This window comes from Coptis chinensis, chromosome 4 (genome assembly GCF_015680905.1).
Source record: "Coptis chinensis isolate HL-2020 chromosome 4, ASM1568090v1, whole genome shotgun sequence".
Classification (NCBI taxonomy): domain Eukaryota; kingdom Viridiplantae; phylum Streptophyta; class Magnoliopsida; order Ranunculales; family Ranunculaceae; genus Coptis; species Coptis chinensis.
This window is the reverse complement of record NC_141459.1, coordinates 43,654,646-43,673,416: the sequence shown is the minus strand read 5'-3', so window position 1 is coordinate 43,673,416 and position 18,771 is coordinate 43,654,646. Positions and strand designations below refer to the sequence as shown.

The 18,771-nt window shown below is 35.0% G+C and overlaps 1 protein-coding gene and 1 long non-coding RNA gene across 2 annotated transcripts; both read right to left on the bottom strand.

The window, feature by feature from the left end:
* Positions 1 to 11,126: 11,126 nt before the first annotated feature.
* LOC147503599 (GDSL esterase/lipase At4g26790-like) lies at positions 11,127 to 13,718 on the bottom strand. The gene is made up of 3 exons (XM_086603981.1): positions 13,189 to 13,718; positions 12,552 to 13,044; positions 11,127 to 11,612 (listed from the first exon to the last, which is right to left on the bottom strand). Exons 1-3 carry the CDS (start codon positions 13,555 to 13,557, stop codon positions 11,419 to 11,421), a joined length of 1,056 nt encoding a protein of 351 aa, XP_086460107.1. The 5' UTR covers positions 13,558 to 13,718; the 3' UTR covers positions 11,127 to 11,418.
* A 2,401-nt stretch (positions 13,719 to 16,119) lies between these two features.
* On the bottom strand, positions 16,120 to 18,002 carry LOC147503598 (uncharacterized). The gene is made up of 3 exons (XR_015220216.1): positions 17,649 to 18,002; positions 17,263 to 17,337; positions 16,120 to 16,356 (listed from the first exon to the last, which is right to left on the bottom strand). It is a non-coding gene; the product is annotated as an uncharacterized LOC147503598 (long non-coding RNA).
* Positions 18,003 to 18,771: the final 769 nt, after the last annotated feature.

The window sequence follows — 18,771 nt, the reverse complement described above, 5'->3', positions numbered from 1 at the left end:
TAATATGAGAATTGTAATATGAGTGTCCAGTTTTACAGACAACAATGTTGTTCGTTTTGGGTGGCTACATGTTTTTGGTAGCCTTCGTCTTTGTACTTTCCTTTCTCTTGTTTTCTGATATACTGGATTTGGCAGGACGCTTGAGAGGTATGCAAGGACCCCCAAATGCTTGTAGACATATTTGTAAACTATGACTGTGATCTTGAGGCAGCAAATTTGTTTGAGCGCATGGTATATAATCTAAAATGTCACTCCACTAGTCGCTATCGCATCGTACACTGATCTTATGTACCTCTAACTAGTGCATATTTGTTTTGGTTCTACCCGAAGGTTATTGCTCTATCAAAGATAGCGCAAAGGAACTTTTAATGCAGATCCACACTCAGCTACTGCATCCCAAACATCGTCAATTAAAGGTTCGTCTCTTCAGGAAAATTGAAGTATTTTTCAGTTGTTCACAAAAACATGGGTGATAGTTGACGTCCACAAATTTTTCATTACCATTTACCTCTTTTATTTAAATGTGTTCTTTCTAGTGCCTTGTTAGCGTATTAAAATCGTTGGTTTACTGGGAAATGTCACATAGAGAACATGGAAAGCAGAATAGTAGCACTCAGTTCACTAAAGAAGATGTGTTTGCCAAAGATTATATGGAGTTGAGAAGTTACAATAGGGCACCCTTCACTGGTTTTCACTTAGGCGTTTGCTCAGCATAGATATGTTTGACCTCAAGTTCATCCAATATAAGCACTTGAATCCCTTTTACCATTTTTTGTCCAATGCACTTGGAATTACATAAGTTAGTTTCGCATCAGGGACTTCACTCTTAATTCAAGTGACATCCTAATATTTATGTTATGGCATGAAGCTGCCTTAGTACACTAATGAGATATGCATCGTCAGGATTCTCTTTTGATCTCATTGTTACTTTGTTTGTCTCTTTACCGTGTTCTTGCTAGTAGCTACTTTTCGGGGGCGAGCTCTTGTGGGTCTCAAACCCGTGCGATGAGCATGTTTGGGACACTTCTTGTCATATGGGGCCTTGTCAAGGAAGGGCTTTTGGGAAACCTGTGAATACAAATCCTGCAAAAGCATGTTGATTGCGCTAGTATGTGCTTTCACTTGTATAAAGTATGATGTCAATAAAATTGTTAAAAGTAGTCCGGCTCGACCCTTGGCGAAACCCCTGCAAAGATTCTTGTGGGTTTGATTGAAATGATAGAATTTTGTATGACCTGCAGGTGTGATGCGAATTGTATGAATTTAGTATGGCGCCAGAATCAATTTTTTTTATCCAATTCAATACATTTGCCATGGCCATAAACTGTGGCTAAACATTATATACAATCCAATAAAAGAGATTTGCCACGGCCATAAACTGTGGCTAAACATTAGATACAGTCCAATAAAAGGCATTTGCCATGGCCTAGACCTGTGGCTAAATTATAGATCCATTCCACAAAAGGCAGGGGCACGAGGTCGTGTGAGCATTAGCCACGGTTTAGTGCTGTGGCAAGCGGGATAATTCACCACGGCCCATGTAACGGTTTATAACCGTGGCATAAAATGAAGCTTTACCCACGGTCTTTAGCCGCGGCCAAAGATTAGCCACATGCGCATTGGCAATGGTCGTGCAACGGCTTATAACCGTGGCAAAAGGTCATTAGCCACGGTCAACGACCGTGGCAAATGCTCAGTATTCTTGTAGTGAATGTATAATGTTATGAATAATAAAATAATTCCTATATCTTCTATAGTTGTTGCGAGAAAATCTTTACTTGTTTGTGATTGATGTAGCTGTCCAATGTAGGTAGCATATTGTTTATGACTTGTTGTTCTTGTTGTAGTTGAGTACGTGTTGATGACTAGTCGACTAATTTGACAAAACGAATGTAGAAAATGGGGTGGCAGCCCTCAGTGTGTTGAGGTTTTGAGTCGTGAGTAGTATTTGACTAACCTGACTTGGTCGATGCGAGCGGGAGAGGGATTATGGATTGCATCGGTAAAATGCGAGCGGGGGAGGGCTTTGCGAACTGCGTGTAGTCCTTGGTCATTGTAGATCGTAGGTGCAGCAGTTAACCCTCAATGTGGAATGTGAGGTGGCGTGCCTTGATCGTTTTGAGGGTGTGATTTTAATCTATCTCACAATGGTGGAGTACTATTTGCGGTGTGATGCTTGTGGAGTCGTAATGAAGGCGTTAAGCATATGTGACCAAGAGTTGGGTCGTTGGCCTTCTTGGGTTTAGTATTTGGTTGGTTGAGTATATAAATTAAAATCAAACCCTCTGTGATTGAAAGCGATTGGATTAACCTGCAATATGTCAAACTTATGCTATAAAAAATGTCCATGGTAATTAGTAAGGTTGAAAATTGTATGAGTAAAATGAAAATGAAAAAATAGAAACATTCTATCTTGATTGACTATGATATTCCTGTATTCACTATGGCTTGACTTGGTGAGGGCTTGGCCATAATTTACACCTCAGTCACCAAATGCAGTATGTAATGGAGTACCAAGTGGTGGGTCGTGGCCCTACTTGGATTTTGTATGTATGCATTGATGAGGTCGTTGTAAGGACGCCGGGCATGTAAGTTTTGAATTTGAGTTTCGGATGATATAGATTAAAGTCAAGCCCTCAGTGATCAAGGATTGTAAATACTCAAATGTCAAGTCATTGTTAGTAAAAAGAGAGATGCAAATGGAAAAAAAGGAAGGGAAAAAAGAAAAACTTAGCCTTGACTATGTTGATGCTTTGAATGAATGCCTAAGTTTGGAATGAGATTCATGGTGCTTTGAACAAATGGATTGCACCAAATGTAATTGTTTAAATGATAATCCTTAGACGATGCCAAATGTAAATGTTTGAATGGCTAATATCCCCACAGTTAAGATAATAAAGAGGGAATGGTTCTATTGTGTGTTAATGGTTGCTCTTCATGAGTGAGAAGATGGCTACGTATCCAGCACTATGTTAGTGAGAATGGAATCAAGCCACACGTAGTTTTGAATGGTGGCTTTTATAGTCATTGAAAGTGAGTATTGGGTGCGACACGTGTACTGATGAATACAGATGTGCGGTCGAGATGAATGACATGTGCCTGTGAGGGACACGTGGATAGCAGTTGTACGTCTATCTAAGTTAGTATAGGATGTAATGATGGTGTTCTCCATAATAATGGTGGATGGTTATAATGGTGCATGTATTACACGCGGAAAAGGGATTTAAAGATAAGCTAGTAATGATGATAGTAGTAGGTGATGATATCACGAGATGAAATCGAGTGACGAGTCAGTGAACTGCCGAGTGTGCGAGTGTTCTGATATAACGAGTGAGAGAGACGTTCGTATGCATAGGGGTCGAGTTATGTTGAGGGAGTCGTTGTGCGTACACATCACGTGACTGATGGGATGTCCCTTACAGTTTCCAATGTATATTATCTAACCCTTAAATAAGGGCCTGAAAAGCAATAGCAGGACGAATTATATTGTGGCCTTTTGGGCTGTGGGGCCCTAAGCAGCTGCCTATTTTGCTATGGGGTTGAGCCAGCTCTGAATGCTACCACCACATAGAAATGCTCTTACATGTAGCTTATACGGTAAACATAAACATAATGTAAAGATGTTTAAAAGTGAACCGAGCTGGAACCATTGAACTCGACTAGGCTTGTCTTTTAAACTAACCAAGTTATTCAGGTTTGGCTCAGGTTGGACATGTTTTTGGGTCGTTCAAGCTCGTTCTTATTGCAATAGAATTATTGAAGGCAAGTTTGAAATTCAAGCTCGTTCTGGCACTTGTGGGCAGCTTGAAGAAAACATGGCAATTTTGAATTTAACTCAATCTTATTCTGGCACTTGTGGAGGTAACTTTGTTAACTTTGATATATCATTATATATGTCGAAATATCATATCGGCTTAGGTAGTGAATAGTTGAGAGTAAACATAAACAGCAGTCCAATAAGGCGCGGAGCTTGGGTGTCTCATACAGTCATATCTGTACAGCAAAGCGAGGTGTACTGTCTGATGCGATGGGACCTACCCAATTGTGTACTGCTTGTAAAGAAAAATGCATTATTATGATGTTGATGATATATGATATATGATCATCTCGTACGCATTTTGCTTTTAGAGTGTGTTGGTGGGGAATTTGGGCCCTATAGTTGGTGTTAATTGGTTATCGATGGCAAATAGGCCCACTAACTTTTAAAGATTGGTAATTTGGTACATGAATCATGTTAGATTTTTATGTACATGAATCAGCAATTGAGATGGGTGCTACACTGCCACCATAACTTAGCAAAAAGAAAAAGGCTATAATAAAATGTTGAGTCCATTGATGTTTGATGTAAATATGTAATTATAAACACAAAGTTTTCGTGTGAGACTTATGTAATTTAGGAAAATTGATAGACGCCTAGTAATCATAGCTTATTCCCGTCAAAAAGGTAGGAGCCAAACGAAAGAAGAAGAATAGTATCTAAAGAGAAGAAACAAATTGAATTATGCAAGGGGAAACAGAATATGGTGGTGTTTGGAGAGAGGGGTGTTTTTATGTTCAACAAAAGAGAAAAAGAAAAATGTGTTTGTGTTCAAGTGGATTTTGGCTACTCTAGGCCAAGAACTTCGCTCAGGAAAAGTATAACAGTAGTGAATAGTGACTTAAGTCGTTCATTGAGCCGTATGTTCAGAAAATGCTATGAGATGCTCGGAAATGTTTGAAGCAGTTGAGTAGGAGGAGCCATTGCAGAATATATGAAAATTACGAGATGCACAAACCAGATTGTTCAGAAAATTGACGTCTTGACGAATAGAGAAAGAGGTGAACAAAGGGAAAGATAGCAGACAGAGATAGGCTTATGTGAGTAAGAAATAGGCCTCAACCCCCTCAATCCAATCCGGTTATGTGTAAACTCCTTAGTCACGAACGTATCCATAGAACCTCCTTATTATTTAGACCTTGCCAAATAAACTCCTCGATTTCCAAATTATAATCAATTTGCGGTCTAATTTTTATCCCCTTAAATTTTTGGTTTTCTATTCTACCCTTTTCATTAAATCATGATCCTTCAAAGAAGAACTACTTTTTCCAATAAAACAGCAAAAATTCTTCGTTACACTAAAAAAAGAACACCGATTTCTTGTGATAGAAAATGGGTTCATGGATAACCATATTTTATAGGTATAAATTTGAGTGGTATATATTCAAGGTGGGGGAGAAGTTGAATATGCTCATTGCATATTTGTGGAAATGCCCAAGAGAAAAATAATTGCATGAATACAATCAAGAAGCCAATAAAAATATGAAACAAGAAAATGAATGAAAGCAGTGGTGTTGCAAGAGGAAAATAAAAAGCGCAAGCCGCAATTGAACTAGCAATTAGCACTGTACCAAATTTTTAAATCTAAATAAGCATGATTTCTGATTTTTCTTGTGAAAATTTATATTTAAATAGTTGGTTAACATGATTTTTTTTTTTACATACGAAAACTGTCATTTGCATAGTAGTTTTTGAAACTGAACATGTCTGTAAATTTGAGATAGCGTATGAAAGTTTATATTTTCATAGTAGTTAACATATGCAATTTTATATTTACATATGAAAACACATATTTTCATACTAATTAAAATATGTAAAGTTATATTTACATATGGAAATTTATATTTTCATACTAGCTAGTTTAAACTATACAAATTTGTATGTACATGTGAATAGTTTGTTCTATAAAATAGCTACTGAAAAGATGAGAAGATTAACAATAGCATTTTCTAAACAACTTCAACATTAGAGAAGATTTAGAAATTGAATTCTCTTTTGTTAATTATCTTCAACTTGTTTTCGATCTTCAAAATTTGTGGTTGGAATATGAATACTAAACAACTCCAACATATTAACAGTAATAGTACATGATAATCGAATACTCCCGAGTTAGGATAGTTCTCGACTGGAATAACACTATCTTTCCTGGCCGAAAGTAACAGCTTTGAGTCAGTTCCACCCACTTACTTTTTCCGAATTTGAATTTTCGCCTTTTCTTTGAGTATGCTTGTAAGACTTTGATTATGTGTAGTGTATGTGCTTCTCTAACATTGTCTTTGTGATTGTACCATTGTGAAACACCATAAACAACTTTCCAAATGGTGTTTCTTTCAGCTTCGCAATATGGTCATCTCTAAGAATTGCCTTAAAATCTTGCACATGACCCAAAGAGTTCTGCATGAAGCTCTAAATGTCTTGTACACCTTCTTCTTGTTTACATTCTGTTATAATGAGAGAAAACCAATTAATAACAAATATCATCTAGGAAAACTTTAAAATGCATAAATGTATTATTACGCAAATTTAAGAATGCAGAGTAAAAATACTATGAAAATTTAAGATTGCAGAGTGAAACTAATATGAAAATTTAAGATTATAGAGTAAAACTACTATGGACTAAACAATCTTTAATAATCGAACCCAGGGATGGCCAATCATTTATACAATGTAATATGCACACAACCACATAATAGATAGATCCCACAAAGGATAAAACATAACATCATAAAACAACATCAGTTTTTGGATGGCTTTATTGGCTTCTTTCCAGTTTAATTTACATGAGTGTACCAAAGGACTTCATAGTATTTCATTCCAACACTTCTACAAACACCGAAAAGAGAACTCGTTTTGGTGGATATCTCACTGGAAATTGGAGTAGACAAGGCTTGAAATTGTAGGGTTCTCGTTCGATCGAGAGAGAGAGAGAGAGAGAGAGAGAGAGAGAGAGAGGATTTGGACTGGAACATAATGGATCGGAGTTTCGTTTGTAGCCTTACTAGTCTAAGACCTAAGTCATTGCTAGCCTACTAATGAGAAACTCACCATATTTTTGTTTGTCTAGTGTCCACTAACATGAAAATGCAGAGTAAAGCTACTATGCAAATTTAAGAATGTATAGTAAAACTACTACGCAAATTTAAAAATGCAGAATAAAACTACAACACAAACATAAAAATATAGAATAAAGCTACTATGTAAATTTAAGAATGCATAGTAAAACTACTACGCAAATTTTAAAATGCAGAGTAAAACTACCACCACACATTACACAAACATGAAAAAACAAGCACAATAAAAATTAAGAATGCAGAATAAAAACTACTACGAAAATATAAAAATGCATAGTATAACTACTACACAAACATAAAAATGCATAATGAAATTGCAAAACTATGAAAACTAGAAAATACATAGTAAAATAACTAAACAAACGTAAATTCATATTTACAAGCATATGAAAATTCATTTTTTTCATACAAATTTATAGAAATATGATTAAAGGTTGAAGATTTTCACTAGATTTGGTTTGTTCGTCGAAGTTTTTGGAGCAGTCATCTTCTCAATTTCATCTCCATCTTTTCTAGAACTTGAAATTTTTATTTTTTTTTTTGGATTTTCAGCTTTTTTCGAGAGTATAGAGTTCTTCATTTTCTCTTTTGTTGCTTTCATAGTTTTTGTTGGTGATTCAACCATTTTTTTTTCTTTTGTTTTGCCATCTTAACTATGTGAATTTAGATTTGTAGGAGAAGAAATTTCAGATCTAAAAAGCTAAAGAGAAGGAAGAGAGAAAATAGAAGGATTCACAGGTTCACGGGTCTGTTAAGTAGGAGGGTATTTTTGTCAGCTTATTATTTTCAAAAAAATAGGGAGGTTTTGTGAGTGGTTAGGATTTGAGGGGGTTTTAATGTACCGGTTTTTTAAGCAAGGAAATTAAACGCAATCTCTGCTTATATGAGTGTGTGTGGACACTGTGGCCTATGTGTTCGTTAAGGGCGATTTTGTGAAATTCAACTAAATTGGGTGAGTATTGACTTTCACGAGTGTAATGGACCCCATTCAGTGGGCTGGACCTAGCTTTTCAAGAGTGAGTCATGGAACTCTTAGGGTGTGTTTGTTAAGTGGCAAATGGGGGTGGCTAATTGTATTTTCCCACTAGAAGCACCATTTGCCAGTGTTTGGGTGTATTTAAGGGCCCTGACAAACACTATTTGGAATTAGCCGGCAAATCAAATTATCCTACTATAAGTGGGAAAATAGAAAACACCTCCCCCCAAAGTTGAATTAGTCACCCGGTATTTTCCCACTGGGAAAACAGAAACACTTCTCCCTCTCGATCTCTCCTCTCTTTCTCATTGCTGCCTCTCTCACTCGATCAACTCGCTCTCTTCTCAGGTATTCTCTCTCGCTCTCATCTCTTATCTCTTTCTCTTTCAAACTATCGGTCTCTCTCTTTTTCTCTCTCAAACTCTCGGTCTCTCAATCTCTCTACGTCATATTTTTTCACTGTTTTTTTTTTTTTTTATTTCTATCTTTCTCATATTCAATTTTTTTCACATCACATACCTAATTGAACAGGTACTCTCAAAAATCAAAATGCTTGTTGTAAATTGGTTCAATAGTTTGGCATGTGTAGTTTGTTTTTAGCTAGCACTTCTTTGTAATTAGGGTCGTGCTTGGTGAGCACCATCTTTGTTCAATCACTTGCAAATCTTGATGGTCTGGAGAGAGTTGCGCCTTTCCTGAGGCCTGCAATAGAACTGTAAGAAATTTCTTTCCTTTCTATTGATTTTAAATTTTTCTTAAGAAAAAAAACATTCAAAATGCGTAAGTGTGGATTATTCCAATTAAAAAGTTTCGAAATATGCATATGGTCAGATTTACATGTGTTAAAAATGGTAGTGTAATTCTGTCACCTCGTAATATTCAGAAGATAGTCTCACATTAACTTGATTAAAAACACTGTAAACCAAAAGAATATTTGCATAAGGTAGCTTAGAGTTATCGAGTTCTCAAATAATATGTAATTTTGTGGTTTAGAATATTGTATGTCAAGGATTCCCTAAGAGGTGTAGTATGTGAAACATAATCTCTCAATGTTGAATCTATGGGTTTGACTCACGTATTTTTCTTTGATGTCTTGTGTTGTTGATTGACCTGAGGCAGAGGCCTAAACTATTCATGGCTTTTTATGGCATCTAACGAAGTTATAAAATGATATTGCTCTTTTGTGAGGGTTGAGGATTCAATTCCAAAAAAATTAACTTGATGCACAGAAGTTAATATTATTGCCTTCTTTGTCTTGGCGTTGCGTGAGTGTGTGTGTGATGCGTGAGGAGTGTGTGTGTTGTTGTGGTGTGTGCTGATTTAGTGTGTATATGTTGTTTGAATCAATATTTGGCGTTCAAACGTAATTGAATGGACGATCATGATTTATACAGAGAATCGTATGGTGTATCGAGTATCAATTATCTTTGTTTTATTAATTATCTTAATTGATGCACTTTCTTAACTAGGAATTGTTTTATGTATATTAACTCGACTTGTATGTTTATTAATTAGATATGACATGCAAATGGACAAATGAGATGGATAGTGTTCTTATTGATACATTCCATAGTGAGCTACTTCTAGGTCATAAGAATGAGAATGGATTTCTTCCAATATCAAAAGAGCGTGCACGGCAAACACTCCAAAACATATTTATATTTGGTATCGACTTGACTATTAGTCATGTAACTCAACGAATGAAGATCTTACAATAGATAGTACGCGATATTGTTAATGTAACTATGCAAGAGGGGTTTGAATGGAGTTCTGAAGAACAGAAGATCATAGCTAGCAACGATGTTTGGAATCAAGCAATATCACGGAATCCGAGTATGGGAAAGTACAAAAATAGAATTTTTCCAAGGCACAATGACATTTTATATGTGTTTGGATAATAATAGTTGTTATGGTTCATTACACTTTCACTTTATTTTATGGTTATTTGAGAAGACATTTTGTGGATACTATTAAAAAGTTGAGTTGTATTGTCTTTAATTTTATTTAATTTGCATTTAATTTTATTTTTTGTTATACTTCATTGAGTTTGAAAACTAAAAAAATATCACCAAAGAGTTGAAATATCATTTGTCATTGGAGAAAAACCATGTGAACAAACACTGACAAAACTAACAAATCTTATATTTTCCCACTATAAATTTTTGCAAACAAACACTGACAAATTGAAATTTTCCCACTAGAGATTTGCCTGACAAATCTATAGTGGGAAAATACTGGCAAATCTTATATTTTCCCACTAAAAGTTTGTCAGTTAACAAACACACCCTTAATTTCTGAATTTATGATAAATCGTTGAACTTAGGCTCTTTCTACTCCTTGCTAGTGGGTGTTGGACTTTCGGCTTTGTATTGGACTTCTAGACTGGGTTTGGGCTTTACCAAGTTTGGGTTCAAAGCTTAAAGAAAGCAGGACTGTCTTTGTAGATGCGGTTGGTTCTTTTGGAGTTTTGGTAGAGTTTTGGCTTGCACAACGTTGGTGGATATAAGGCCGAGAAGCGAATTAGAATGCTGATTGAATTTAGTACAATCGAAGCCTGTTATTTTAGTGGTTAATAACACATTCTGGGACAGAAAAACCTCTAAGCATCTAATCTAAGGACATATATATTCGCTATTTCGCTAATAGTCCCTTCTCTAATAATTTTGATTTGTGCCTTTGTGGCAACATTGACAGTTTTGTGAGAGGTTTAGAAAGCTCATTTATACAACATGGAGGTGAGATCTCCATCTAACTAACTTTGCTTAGCTTCAGTGTACGGTGTACCTCTTTGTGTCTCTATGGATTAGGTATAAAAATTGTTCACATGCTCATCTCATTCATCTGGGATCATGTAGCATATTACTATGTTTTTGTTTATTGCGATATAGTCATTCATCTAATATTCTCATTCATCTCATTCATTTGTGATCAAATACCAAAGTTCAGAGATAGAACTCATAGAAGTCATAGAAGGCCACTTAAGTTTGAGGATCAAGTTAACCAGGCCTTTATGGGTGAGGGATCTAAATTTCACCTTCAATTCGACCCTCATGTCTGGACCTTTCCCAAATACATAAACTACTTATGAAGTGTAATACTACATACATTGAACAGATCAAAGGCTGAGGTTAAATATAATTATATTGTGTTTTTGGTGGACGGAATCAATTCCGAACCCAAATTCGATTATCAGACCATCGGTTAAAAAGAAAAGTATGGATATTCCAACTAGCAAATGTTGGATTGACTTGAAACGACATCGTACAAAAACTAATGCTTTATAAATTACAGTATACATCCAATACAATACAGGAGACTTGAAAAATAAAATTGGCCAAGACAGAAAAGCAAAAGTATCTTGTAGAATGTATACTAAAGGATCAAAACGAAATTATCGGAAAAAAAAAAGGATCAAAACGATTACAACGCCTTTTAATACCAGCTGGTGCTACCGTGCCAGTAGCAACTTGCCGAACTGTGCTAGTGCACGAGACTCTATCATATCACTATGTATACCCGGAATTACACAAACATTAGAGTATTATACCATCTCGTCACATGAACCTAAACAGTGACTTCCTCATAACATTATCCGCAACGATTTGATTTGTTTTCTCTGTTGGGTGAAATGAGTCCCAAAATACGTACTTCTTTGCATCTGTACAAGTGAATGGGCTATATTGGTTACACATAAAACCCATTTCAAACATTCCTGTGGCACAACATGCTACTGCTGTACTCTCAAATCCTGCACGTCACATGAAAATGTGCACAAAGGAGAATTGATGTCAATATAAATAAATAAATATATAAATAATTAGGATTGAATTAATTTTCTAAGTAAGTTTTACCTATGTATTTATTTTAAGTTAATTTAAGTAGTTATTTTGTAGAGAATGACACTTAAAATGACTCTAAAAAAACTCCACTACTAAATATAATGAATTAGAAACTAATTTTTTGTGTAGATGTTCTCTGCACAATAGAGATCATCCTCACAAAAAATCAATTCATTTGAAGATGTACAATCTCATCAAAAATCGTTTATAATGTTATGAAGTTATCCAACGGCCCATATTCTTTTAATTTTGGTACAATTTTTGACAATGTTAAACTTATTCAATTGAGTTGATTTTTTGTAGGAGTGTTCTCTATCATGTGATGTATATTCTCACAAAAAATTAACTCTTAATTCATCTTGTAAGTCCTCTATTATGAGTATTGATGATTCTTTTTTCTCTACCAAGCAACTTCAATTACTTTATTGTTTTTCTGTAAAGTGCTAAAAAAAACAGAACAATTTTACAAATAAATTAAATGGTCTCTTGTTCTAGCTCCAGCTAATAATAATAATAATAATAATAATAATAATAATGGCCTTAAAAGGCTTAAACACAATTACTAGCCGAACCTACACAATCATAAATTTTCTGAGGTGGCATGGTGCCTATTTTTGGGCAGATCACCACTATCTGTGGTGTCAGGTGGGTTTTGATTTGTGCAATTGTGCGTAAATGTCTACTCCTTTTGGAAATTGATATTTCTGTCACCATGTTTCATTTACTTAGTAGAAACTAGAAAATTGTGATTCAAAACAAGTTCCTTATCAGACTGAATTGGGTCCATACACTCATTATATTGTTTGAAAATGGTTATCGATCAGCAATTATATATGATCAACACTTACCGTATTTCGATGGCTTCCGAATGATATCAAGTAGGATACCATATGAATCTGAAAGGATCACATGTATGCCAGGAAGCTCTCTGTTTAAGTTTACCACCAAACCTTGTAGCTTCTTATTAAAATCTCTAGCCACCTTATTGTACTGCTCATTACAACCACTTCCATAAAATGCATTTCTCGTTCTCTCTAATGGCAAGCAGCCCATGGGAGGAAGGCTACCTACAGATAACTTTCTAGCTCCAAGGTTGTAGAGCTCCTTAACAAAAATTCCGGCGCTTTCAATGAGGAACCACTGAAACTGTTCCACGGTGTACTGAGATGCTCTTCGGCTGTTCATTGAGTAGTAATTCTCAAGAAAGTCATTTGTTCCCAGACTCATAACATACACCGCTTCGCTTACTGTTTCTGTCCCATTTTCCTCGCCGATGTACTCCTTTAGTTTCTTTTGGTAGTCTTTGAAGTACTCCAATTCTTTCCATAGTGGCATCACATCCTGCAAATTCAATAATCCCAACAATAAACATTAATTTAATTAAGCTCATACTAATACAAGCGAAATTTCTTTGTACTATTTCACTGATTATAAACTGTACCAGTACGTATACCACATAACATAACTGTGACTCATTTAACTTACTAGCACATCAGATGTAGCATTATCATATCCAGTTCCAGCAGAGGCAAAGTTGACTCCGGTCGCGAAATCTTTAATACTATACGAGGAATCCAAGTATGCGGGTACAGTCGGTTTGCACCCAAAGGCTTCAGAAATGAAATCACCAGGGACCTTGCCGTTTGAAAATCGACCTGTTGGCTTACCTCCAATGAAATCGCGTCCATACGGTTTGAAATTACTCTTAAGAACTGTGTTAAGTTCATTATTGTTGCCTGAATCGACCGAAGAGTCTCCGAAGATGATAATAGCTGGAACTTTTGCTCTGGTTTGAACAATGAGTACCAGAAAATTTATTAAGAGGAGCCACTGCATGGTATTATAATGTGCCATTTTTGGAACTCAGATGCTTACCAATGTTGAAAGTATAGTACTACTGCTTATAGTGAATAAATATGAGGGGTGCAATGGAAGGTTTGATTAAAGGTTGGGAAGATGTTTGTTGAGGTTCTTAATTGCATGTAGGAATGTCACATTATTTATGTAGACCAACCTTCTTCAGAAACTCAGAATGAAATCACAATCTAATTTGGCATCAATGACGGTGCTTCAAAACCAATAAAAAAGGCAGATAATAAATAAGCGGGCCATTGATGTTTGTACGTGCATCAGTGCATGGTTCTAATTCCCAGGGAATGAAAGAAAAGGGCCGGAAGATGGTTTCTGCCATCACAGTGGCAGTTATGTACATCTAGATTCTAGAAGCAGCATGGATGTGTGATGTGGTTTTTTTTTTTTTTTTTTCATCAGCATCATATAAGTGTTTTAATTACTTTTTTATCTGACAAAGTGGCAAGTAACTTATGGGAAAGTAGTTTTTTTTTTTTTTGGATTTATGGAAAGTTTAATTGAAAGTAGGCATGGTGGGTGATAGGACTTAGTAGGCCTGGGCCTCCATGTCCATGGGACAACTAGTTCATTTCTAGTGATTTTTCCACTTGATCAACTCATGATAAACTCATTTATGTAGGACTTTCTTCTCTTGTGGGACTACCATGTGGTTGCGCCACACTTGCCAGGCGGCTTCTATGCCCATGGGATAATTAGTACCCATATTATCTCCTATTTAACCACCTATTGGGCTTGGGCCACATTTTGGCCATAAGTGTGGGATTTTATCCGAAAAGACTTCGATATTAGTCAGTGATTTTCCTATTTTATCAACCCATAATTAATTCAGTTATTCTCCCATGTGAAATTATTATATTTTTTTTTTTTTTTTCTTCGATAATAAAATTATTAGATTTCAGGTTGATAATATCATACTGCATTTTGAGCAAAAGATGGGAAAATATCTTTCATGTGCAATATCAATTAGTGATATTGGACATTCCGATAACTCCAATGCCATTTGTCGACCCAAAGGAGGAGGTTCCTATGGGTGCTTTCTCTACTTCAGGAAAGGTAATGCTCGGTTTGCTTTCAGCCAATTAGGAACGGATTATTAACAGGATTATTAACAGACGTTAAGTTTGTTTTAGTTTTACGTTGAAGTACATGTAACACCCTATAAGGATTAAGGAAGTGAAGAAACAGTGCATACCCTTCTGGCCTTCTTACAGCAAAAATGTGCTTAAGGTATATGCACTAGTTTAGTCTTTTGTTATGATTAAATTAAAGCTTCTGATCACACAATGCAAGTAAATGGAGATATATCAAATGTAGTTTTTTCTTCATCATTATATAAGAGTGGGGCAATTCTCGTGACATTTTAATGATTCAGGAGTGAGGATGGAATAGACCATTCCAAGATTTCCACCGATTCAATCAAAAAACAAGAACCTACTTCCACCGAAAGTGTACAGCGTGTATAAAGGACATATGTGTACACACTATGTTGCCACATACAAGCTTTGTAACAACAATTGAGGCTGCCTGCTTCTCTTAATTTCAGCATTAATTTGCAACAGAGCACCACCCGTCGTTACTAAACGTGCAGGGTGTTGTCAAAAAACCATTATGGTTTACATTGATGTGTTCTCATGGCCTGGACATCTTCATCCACGGATTCCAAGTCACAGATTTCCACACAATTTTTTTAAAATACCATGCCATATTGCCATTAAGTTGCTTAATTCTTTAAGGGATGTTTACAGTTGATACGTACCCCACAATAGGTAGCTGCTAGCTAGATGGTTCAAACTTTTTGAAATGTCTTGTGGCAAGACTCTTTCTCGGGTCTCACCTTGTAGATATTGTGGATGATAACTTGTCTCCACTTTGGTACGGCAGTAGTCCAAACAGGGGCGCCCTAGGCTAAAGTACAAAAGAGGCCAACTACTAAAAAAAAGGATTTTTTTATGACCGCTTTTAGTTGTCATGAAATACATTACACTTTCTAATTGAAAAACTAGCCATTATTACTGAGAGTGTCATAAAAAGTCAACTACAACCGTCATTAAAAATATGACGGTTCATAAAAAGACGTTTTGAAAGTTCTTCCCATTATAACATATATTAGTTTTTAAAACGTCATAGTAGGTAAATTTTATTATGACACCTCATATGTAACCGCCATAAATTATCGTTAGAACCGTCAAGAAATTAACAATATTTTCTAACACTTGAACCGTCAAGAAATGCCCATTGACTACTGTGGAACCATCATTTTTTTGAAGGAAAATACGCCAACAAATAGTCTACACTATGATAGTTATTCCAAAACCGTCATCTAATTATTATTATTTTTAAAAAACAAATTATTTTATTTATATTATTATTATATTTTTTCTGCCAAAAATATTACATAATAACCTACATAATAACCTGTAATTTAATTTCTAACCTGTAAACTTATTTCACCAATAAAACAACTATAAAATTCTCAAAAATAAAACTAGAACATCCACAGTAACTTCAACCCTATGAATTGCATTGCCAAATGAAACCAAAACATGACAAAAAACTTTTCCATTTCTGAATTTATTAGTAGCATAACAGTAAAAAAAAGACATTTGTCCACATGTACATATCCTAGTTAAAAGTACATGTTGAACCTAATGTATCTAAAAAATAGAGCTTTCGATAGTCTGACTAACAAAAGAAACTTTCCACCGTTTGACTCTCTTATTTGAACCTAAAGAAGTTTTCCACGGTAAGACTCTTTCAACCGAAAATCTTGTCCAAACCTAGCTAAAACAAGCAAACATAGGTAAGAACAAATGGGTCAGTTTGTTTCTATAAGAAAAAAAAATATAATAATCAATTATCAATTATATAATACTTAAAATCAGCAAAAAACTGAAAAAATAATTAAAAAATATTCATCAATGCAAATAATGCACCATACATGGTAATTAACCCTTATAGTAGCGTTGATAACAAACTATTCGATCTTCACTTAAAACTGCAGATCGGTTATCCCATTCCATGGAATAAAATCTAATGAAACAAATGCCTAAATGTGTTTCTAAACATGGAATCCGTACTTAGAATGCCTAACTGGGAACTAATTCTTAATTGAATATGCAATATCAAGTCATGAAACTTATGTGGACAGTCAAACGTCACAACCCAATTTCCGCATAATTAAAAAAGATAATAGTCATACACAGTTCGATCTTAATCTCAAGTTGCATTAGTTCAGGCCTGCTACTTGTTCCTTAGGCTTCAACAAGTCAAGCAAAGAGAGTTAAGATTAACTTGATGCCCTGTAAGAGATCCAAACAGAATCAAAATTACAGCAGTTACAATTTTCCTTAGTTTAATTTAGTCAAGAAGTTCCAGGAAAAACTCGGGTGTGTAATAATGAATACACTACAACAATATGCGATTACCAATTATACATATAAATGCTTCAGTATGTAATAAGGCAATTGATAACTTCAATTATATATATCAACTTTAATACTTATAAATATATCGAAATTTCTTCAACTGTCTTCCAACTTTCCTCAAGCTGTTTGAACAATATTCACAAAATGAGAAGATTATCAATGTGTTCCCAACTATACATGTGTACCATTCACAGGTCACATAATCCCTAAAACCACAATTAAGATAGTTCATTTGTAATATAGAGTACAATAGATCACTAACCCAAATTGAACTCCGATGGTTCTGTCTCAATCTAACTGAAAAAGACTTTGCACCCATTGCTCCATAATTATGTGTCTGTAATTAACAAAATAAAATCCAAATAAATTAGATCAATCAGTAGTTATCCATCATCTTTGAGGGAAAAAGCTATAACATTGCATGGAAAATTGGGAGTTACTAGATAATTAGCTTTTAGCACAACAAGTCATCGTCAATCTCAAAATGCTTGTTGTACATCTTTTGTTGCTCTTCAATGTTGTTGCTAGCTATTAGGAATTTATTCAAACATATCATATGCACTTACATTGAGACCCCAGAACAGTATAAATAGCGAAACAATGATATGTTGCATTAAATTGGTAAGAAAGCCAAAGAATATAACCAACCATTAAACCCCTTGAGGAAACCTTGACTTCGTTGCTGCTCCTTTGTCGAGTTTTTGTCGAGTTCAATTCGCTCATTTCCCCTTCCTTCTGGAGAACAAACCATTGAATTTAAAACAAGAAAAGCAAAACTTTTTTGATCTCGTTAATCTAAAGATTGGTATGAGTAGGATATCAATAATGGAATTTCGTTTTTACCAACTATAAAAAAGAGAACATATGTGTAAAGATTTAAAATTTTTTGATGGAAGGGTGAGAGAAATGAGTTTGTGAGGAGGGCAAAAGGAAAAGGGATAAACTAAAATCATCAGGGAATGCGAGAGAGGGACACTGGAAATTAAATTTAGGTTTAATAAAAAAAAATTTGTGTGAACCTAAGCAAGCTGAACCTTACCCTTCAGTCTACGAGTCTATCTTGGCATCCGCACATCTGACAGTTCACGTTTTTTTTTTCATTGATAATCTTCGATGGTTCATTGGGCATTGACTCAATTAAATATTGGAAAATGACAAACATGTCATGAAGTTTTTGTAGCAACATAACTTGACTTGATGGCTTCTCAATAAAAATCACAAAATTCTATATATTGTTTTAGAAATATTAGATTAGACAATTTTTCACATGACGCTTGTAAAAAAAAAATACAAAAATTAGACACGGAATATAAAAAGAGTCAAGAATTTTATCATGGTTGATTTACAATCGTCAACAACATTTGACATCAAGCGTCATAAATATGATGATAAGTTACAATTGCTAGACACATACCTTGACACTTCCACAAAAAAAAGTCAAGAACTTTATGATGGTTGACTTAGAACAGTCAACCTTTGATATCAAGTGTCATAAAGAGGATGATAAATTAGAATTACTATACACATACCTTGACACTTCTACAAAAAGAGTCAAGAAATTTATGATGGGTGACCTAAAACCGTCAACATTTGACATCAAGTGTCATAAAGAAAATGCCAAGTTACAAATAATGATAGCTTATAGGAAAGCCGTCAAGGAAAAAAAAATTAGCCGTCATAAAAAGTCATTTTTTTAGTAGTGTCCCCTTCCGCTTGATGAATCGATAAACATATGATTGCCTCTTTTTGGAGAATTTGATTCACAAAAGTC

Bases quoted from the DNA above. Each gene is read 5' to 3' on its own strand.
- LOC147503599 (XM_086603981.1), bottom strand. From the start codon at position 13,557: ATGGCACATTATAATACCATGCAGTGGCTCCTCTTAATAAATTTTCTG. The intron at 13,045-13,188 runs GTAAGTTAAATG...TTGAATTTGCAG, and splicing joins ATGCTACATCTGATGTGCTA to GATGTGATGCCACTATGGAA. The intron at 11,613-12,551 runs GTAAGTGTTGAT...TGTGACGTGCAG, and splicing joins TCGGAAGCCATCGAAATACG to GATTTGAGAGTACAGCAGTA.